This window comes from Pristiophorus japonicus, chromosome 16, assembly GCF_044704955.1.
Source record: "Pristiophorus japonicus isolate sPriJap1 chromosome 16, sPriJap1.hap1, whole genome shotgun sequence".
NCBI classification, from domain to species: Eukaryota; Metazoa; Chordata; class Chondrichthyes; family Pristiophoridae; genus Pristiophorus; species Pristiophorus japonicus.
In genome coordinates, this window is record NC_091992.1 from 64,350,859 (window position 1) to 64,357,578 (window position 6,720).

The 6,720-nt window shown below is 51.1% G+C and overlaps 1 protein-coding gene across 4 annotated transcripts in view; it reads left to right on the forward strand.

Moving 5' to 3' along the window:
- Positions 1-905: 905 nt before the first annotated feature.
- Positions 906-6,720, forward strand: part of ncf1 (neutrophil cytosolic factor 1) — a 299,264-nt gene continuing 293,449 nt past the window's right edge. For all 4 annotated transcript variants that reach the window (XM_070857395.1, XM_070857398.1, XM_070857396.1 and 1 more), the window contains exon 1: positions 906-1,159. In XM_070857395.1, coding sequence (XP_070713496.1) covers positions 1,088-1,159 — 72 coding nt within the window. In that variant the 5' untranslated portion in view covers positions 906-1,087. The remainder of the gene's footprint in view (positions 1,160-6,720) is intronic.

A 6,720-nucleotide genomic window follows, 5' to 3' on the forward strand; every position in this document is an offset into this window, starting at 1 on the left:
GGAGGTCGTGGGTTTGGGAGGTGCTGCTGAAGAAGCCTTGGCAAGTTGCTGCAGGGCATCTTGTAGATGGTACACACTGCAGCCACGGTGCGCCGGTTGTGGAGGGAGTGAATGTTGAAGGTGGTGGATGGGGTGCCGATCAGTGACTACACTTCAAAAGTACTTCATTGGCTGTAAAGCACCTTGGGGCATCTGATGACGGTAAAAGGTGCTATATATATATGCAAGTCTTTCTTTTTGGTAGTTAACCTTTTTGAGCTCTGATCTCCTGACTCTTTTTTGAAACTGTGGAAGCTAACTAGTTCCAGCTGACTTGATTCCAGTCTACTCTGCACAGCTCAACTCCCCTCAGCTTAACTCGTCTTATTTAAGACCCCTCAAAACAGTTGCTGGGGATTCCCATGTTGTGTTCAATGGTCAGCTGCACTCAGTATGGACCAGCTGTCTCACACATAACTCAGCGTTTCACACAACATGGTCTGGAGCCTGGGGCTTGGGGCCTGAGAGGGCCGAAAGCTGGTGTCCATGGTGGGAACAACACAACCTCATTTTGGGCTAGAAATTCATCTCGGGTGGTGGCGCTAAGCGGGCGGTATGGGATCGGGTGCCCATTACACATTCAATGGACTCAATGATCAGGGGCTGCGCGTAATAGGTGGCTGATGGAAAGTGCAGTGTAACCCGGCAAGTCTCTGCTCTCCTGCTGCGTGTGGGGGCAGAGCCCCAATCTAGGCTCAGTACTCAGAATCAGGTGATTATTTAAATAAAATGAATAGGCAAAACAGATTTGCAAAATTGTTACTGAAACTGGTATCTCCTCACAGTGATTTTCACTTCCCTGTTACAGTGCACGTGACTGGTACAAGCAGGAAGCAGCTGGGAGATATTGAGGCAGCTCAGAGAGAGGGGAAAGGACCAGATTTCTCTCATCCAATCATTGCAATCTCAAACTGGGAGTTGTGGTGTGAAAGGAACAGGAGGGGAACCAACTTATCGACAGCTCAGGAGTGACCCTGACAGACTCGCTGTGCAGGGTGGGGAGCCACGGCACTTCTGAGAAGGTTTATCAATTTATTGTCAGCCCAGGATGGAGAATCTTTACATCAGACACATCGAGGTGCTGGGATTTGAAAGAAGATTTGTCCCAAACCAGCATTACGTGAGTACCAGCATCAAATCATATTGCTGCATTAGATGCTGGCCCGAGGCCAGTCAATCTCTTAATTACAGTCAGTTCCATTGGCGCTGTGTGTGTTTCATTTGATTGCCCAAGGAAACTCAGAGGGCTAGACTCTCGGTTGTCTAACGGCTCAGCTAACGGCCAGAGGGGGCAGAGGGCGGCCAGAGGTGAGGTTACCGACCAGGAGCACAGCATTTAGCGCCCCGACCCAAAATTCATTCGAAACTCATCGGGGGCGCAAACCGCTAGCGCCCAGCTGCTGACGATCGCTCCGATCCTGACGTATTCCTGGTGCAATGCCCATGCTTGCGCCCCGGTCGGTAAATTCGGTGCGGCCGCCTCATTGAGCGTCTGCCAAGAACACAGTCTGGAAACACAGTCGGTGTAGGCTTGCAGGTCGTTAACCGGCAGCTACTTAAAGGGATGAGGAAGCGCTTCCCTCGAAGGTCACAGTCAGAGCAAGGTTTACACACAGCACGGTGCGTGAGTCTCAGTCACAGTCAGTGCAAGGTTTACACACAGCACGGTGCATGAGTCTCAGTCACAGTCAGTGCAAGGTTTACACACAGCACGGTGCGTGAGTCTCAGTCACAGTCAGTGCAAGGTTTACACACAGCACGGTGCGTGAGTCTCAGTCAGTCAGTGCAAGGTTTACACACAGCACGGTGCGTGAGTCTCAGTCACAGTCAGTGTACCGTTAACACACAGCACGGTGCATGAGTCTCAGTCACAGTCAGTGCAAGGTTTACACACAGCACAGTGTGTGAGTCTCAGTCACAGTCAGTGCAAGGTTTATGTTATGTAATGATGTGTGTATCATCCCAGTACCTTAAATGTATTGTAAGTACTATGCCACACCACAGAGGGCGCTGCGGTGGGAAACCCTGGTAGTACCTGTAACAAAGGCTATATAAGGCTGACCACCACACCTGGGAGGCACTCTGGAGCTGAACAATAAAGGACGAAGGTCACAGCAGTTAGACTTACACCAGACCGTGTGGAGTCAGTGATTTGTGTGCTACATACACCACATTGGCAACGAGGAAGCGGACGAACTCCACGCAACCATGGCTACTCTGGGCTCGCTAAAGGATTTTACCGTGGTCAATGATTGGGAGGCCTTTACGGAAAGGCTCGCGTACTACTTCACAGCAAATGACCTGATGGAGGACACATACGCAATGAGAGAGAAGCGTAAGGTGATATTGCTCTCCAGTTGTGGCGATGAGGTTTACTGTCTCGTCAGGGATTTGCTGGCACCTGGGAGCGCCAGGGACAAGTCATACGAGGAGCTGACTGAACTCATTCATGACCAGTTGAAGCCGAAGGAGAGCATCCTCACGGCCAGATACAAATTTTACCATCACTGCAGACCCGAGGGCCAGGATGTCACCAAATATGCTGCGGACCTCAGGAAACTCGCGGCGCCGTGTGATTTTGAGGCACACCTTGACGAGGCGTACGGGACATTTTCGTCATGGGGATTGGCCACGAGGGCCTCCTTCACAAGCTGCTGGCCACGGAACCCACAGTCACTCTGACAAAGGCCATTGCCATCAGCCAGGCATATATGACCTCGACTTGCAGCACCAAGCAAATGATCCACACAGTCTCGAACCCGGCAGGCACTGTCCACAGGATAGCGCCCACCACGGACAAAACTGCAGAACGTGGCTCTGCCCGGGGCAGAGAGCATGGACCTCGGGGTCCTGGAGCTCAGAGTCCGCCGAGGGGGGCCAATCAAGCAGCACCATGCTGGCGCTGTGGAGGAAGCCATGGGGCTCACCGGTGCAGGTTTGCGGTGTATACGTGCAATACCTGCCACGTTAAAGGCCACCTTCAGCGTATGTGTAAAAGAAATCGGACTCCCATTTGGCTGAGGAGATGGGGGATGATCCACTGTTCAGCGAGGAGCAGGTAGAAGAAGATGAGGTGCTTGGACTGTATACGTGCACCGACGATTCGCCCCCAGTGATAAGGGAAGTAAAAATCAACGGAGTCCCAGTGAGTATGGAAATGGACACGGGCTCGGGTCCGTCGTTGATGAGTCGGAGAACTTTTGATAAACTGTGGATTAACCCAGCTGCACGACCCAAGCTGGTCCCGGTCACGGCGAAGCTGCGTACCTACACCAGGGAACTGATACCTGTTCTTGGCAGAGCGATGGTGCAGGTATCCCATGGGGACGAGACACACGCTTTACCTCTGTGGGTCATTGCAGGCGATGGGCCGACGCTCCTCGGCCGGAGGTGGATGGGGAAGGTCCGTGGGAGCTGGGAAGACTTCATTCCTCCACAGGCTGCTGCTCCCCGGGGTGCCCCGGGTCCCCAGAGAGCAGTGCCGACTGAGCTGGAACTGCAGCCTCAATCCACCCACAGGCAAGTCCCAGGTCCAGATCTCACACAGGGACCCTGCAGCCCCAGCCCCCACAGGCAAGTCCCAGGCCTGGATCTTACACAGAGACCCTACAGCCTCAGCCCCCACAGGCAAGCAGCCCTGCACAGAGGGGCGTTGCGGGCGGGGTGCTGAGGGATCCAGGGGCCGGTGGTTCGGAAGGGCCCCGCCGAGGAGCTGGAGGCCATGGCAGCCGCAGGGGAGGCCACGGAGGACGCGGCAAGTGCGGCCGCTGGAGAAGCCACGACGGCCGCAGGAGAGGCGGCAAGTCAGGTGGCAGCGGAGGGGAGCAGAGGCTGCAACGGCGGAGGGCATTCGGAGCGGCGGAGAAGAAGATGGCGGCGGCATCGTGTCGGAGCAGAAGAGCATCAAAGTGGCACACAAATTGGCCAGAAATTGGCAGCGAACCCGGGGACTGGGAGAAATTTAGAACTCAGCAGAGGAGGACAAAGGGTTTGATTAGGGCAGGGAAAATGGAGTACGAGAAGAAGCTTACAGGGAACATTAAGGCGGATTGCAAAAGTTTCTATAGATATGTAGAGAAAAAGGTTAGTGAAGACAAACGTAGGTCCCCTGCAGTCAGAATCAGGGGAAGTCATAACGGGGAACAAAGAAATGGCGGACTAATTGAACAAGTACTTTGGTTCAGTATTCACTAAGGAGGACACAAACAACCTTCCGGATATAAAAGGGGTCAGAGGGTCTAGTAAGGAGGAGGAACTGGGAAATCCTTATTCGTCGGGAAATTGTGTTGGGGAAATTGATGGGATTGAAGGCCGATAAATCCCCAGGGCCTGATGGACTGCATCCCAGAGTACTTAAGGAGGTGGCCTTGGAAATAGCGGATGCATTGACAGTCATTTTCCAACATTCCATTGACTCTGGATCAGTTCCTATCGAGTGGAGGGTAGCCAATGTAACCCCACTTTTTAAAAAAGGAGGGAGAGAGAAAACAGGGAATTATAGACCGGTCAGCCTGACCTCAGTAGTGGGTAAAATGATGGAATCAATTATTAAGGATGTCATAGCCGCGCATTTGGAAAGAGGTGACATGATAGGTCCAAGTCAGCATGGATTTGTGAAAGGGAAATCATGCTTGACAAATCTTCTGGAATTTTTTGAGGATGTTTCCGGTAGAGTGGACAAGGGGGAACCAGTTGATGTGGTATATTTGGACTTTCAGAAGGCTTTCGACAAGGTCCCACACAAGAGATTAATGTGCAAAGTTAAAGCACATGGGATTGGGGGTAGTGTGCTGACAGGGATTGAGAACTGGTTGTCAGACAGGAAGCAAAGAGTAGGAGTAAATGGGTACTATTCAGAATGGCAGGCGGTGACTAGTGGGGTACCGCAAGGTTCTGTGCTGGGGCCCCAGCTGTTTACATTGTACATTAATGATTTAGACGAGGGGATTAAATGTAGTATCTCCAAATTTGCGGATGACACTAAGTTGGGTGGCAGTGTGAGCTGCGAGGAGGATGCTATGAGGGTGCAGAGTGACTTGGATAGGTTAGGTGAGTGGGCAAATGCATGGCAGATGAAGTATAATGTGGATAAATGTGAGGTTATCCACTTTGGTGGTAAAAACAGAGAGACAGACTATTATCTGAATGGTGACAAATTAGGAAAAGGGGAGGTGCAACGAGACCTGGGTGTTATGGTACATCAGCCATTGAAGGTTGGCATGCAGGTACAGCAGGCGGTTAAGAAAGCAAATGGCATGTTGGCCTTCATAGCGAGGGGATTTGAGTACAGGGGCAGGGAGGTGTTGCTACAGTTGTACAGGGCCTTGGTGAGGCCACACCTGGAGTATTGTGTACAGTTTTGGTCTCCTAACTTGAGGAAGGACATTCTTGCTATCGAGGGAGTGCAGCGAAGGTTCACCAGACTGATTCCCGGGATGGTCGGACTGACCTATCAAGAACGACTGGATCAACTGGGCTTGTATTCACTGGAGTTCAGAAGAATGAGAGGGGACCTTATAGAAACGTTTAAAATTCTGATGGGTTTAGACAGGTTAGATGCAGGAAGAACGTTCCCAATGTTGGGGAAGTCCAGAACCAGGGGTCACAGTCTAAGGATAAGGGGTAAGCCATTTAGGACCGAGATGAGGAGAAACGTCTTCACCCAGAGAGTGGTGAACCTGTGGAATTCTCTACCACAGAAAGTTGTTGAGGCCAAGTCACTAAATATATTCAAAAAGGAGTTAGATGTAGTCCTTACTACTCGGGGGATCAAGGGGTATGGCGAGAAAGCAGGAATGGGGTACTGAAGTTGCATGTTCAGCCATGAACTCATTGAATGGTGGTGCAGGCTCGAAGGGCCGAATGGCCTACTCCTGCACCTATTTTCTATGTTTCTATGGCGGCGCCCAAGGAGAAGCCTCATGGAATCCTCCTGCATCAAAGATGGCGCCTTAAAGAGGAAATGCACCCGGGAGTCTTAAAAGGGCCTTACAAAGAGGTGGTCCCCACAAAGGACTTCTGTTTGGCATAGCGAGTCTAAAATGAGCTATTTTAACGTGAGATAGTGAATTTATAATAAGAATTACTTTTTTTATGCTGAATGGCCACTGTATTTGTGTAAAATAATGGATGAAGTAGAATTAATGATAACGGCTAACAAGGAAATCAAGGTTCCGCTACCAGTCAATAACCAGTTAATGTACCAGATAATATGTACCATACTAACGCACTGTCTATGCCCACCTGCCTTCCGTTGGACAAGTGTGATGTGATGTAATGATGTGTGTATCGTTGTCCTGCGTCCAGGTGGGGGGCGGGGGGGGGAAGGTGATGTGATGTAATGATGTGTGTATCGTCCCAGTACCTTAAATGTAATGTAAGTACTATGCCACATCACAGGGGGCGCTGTGGTGGGAAACACTGGTAGTACCTGTAACAAAGGCTATATAATGCTGACCACCACACCTGGGAGGCACTCTGGAGCTGAACAATAAAGGACGAAGGTCACAGCAGTTAGACTTACACCAGACCATGTGGAGTCAGTGATTTGTGTGCTACATACACTACAGTTTACTCACAGCACGGTGCGTGAGTCTCAGTCAGTCAGTGCAAGGTTTACACACAGCACGGTGCGTGAGTCTCAGTCACAGTGTAAGGTTTACACACAGCACGGTGCGTGAG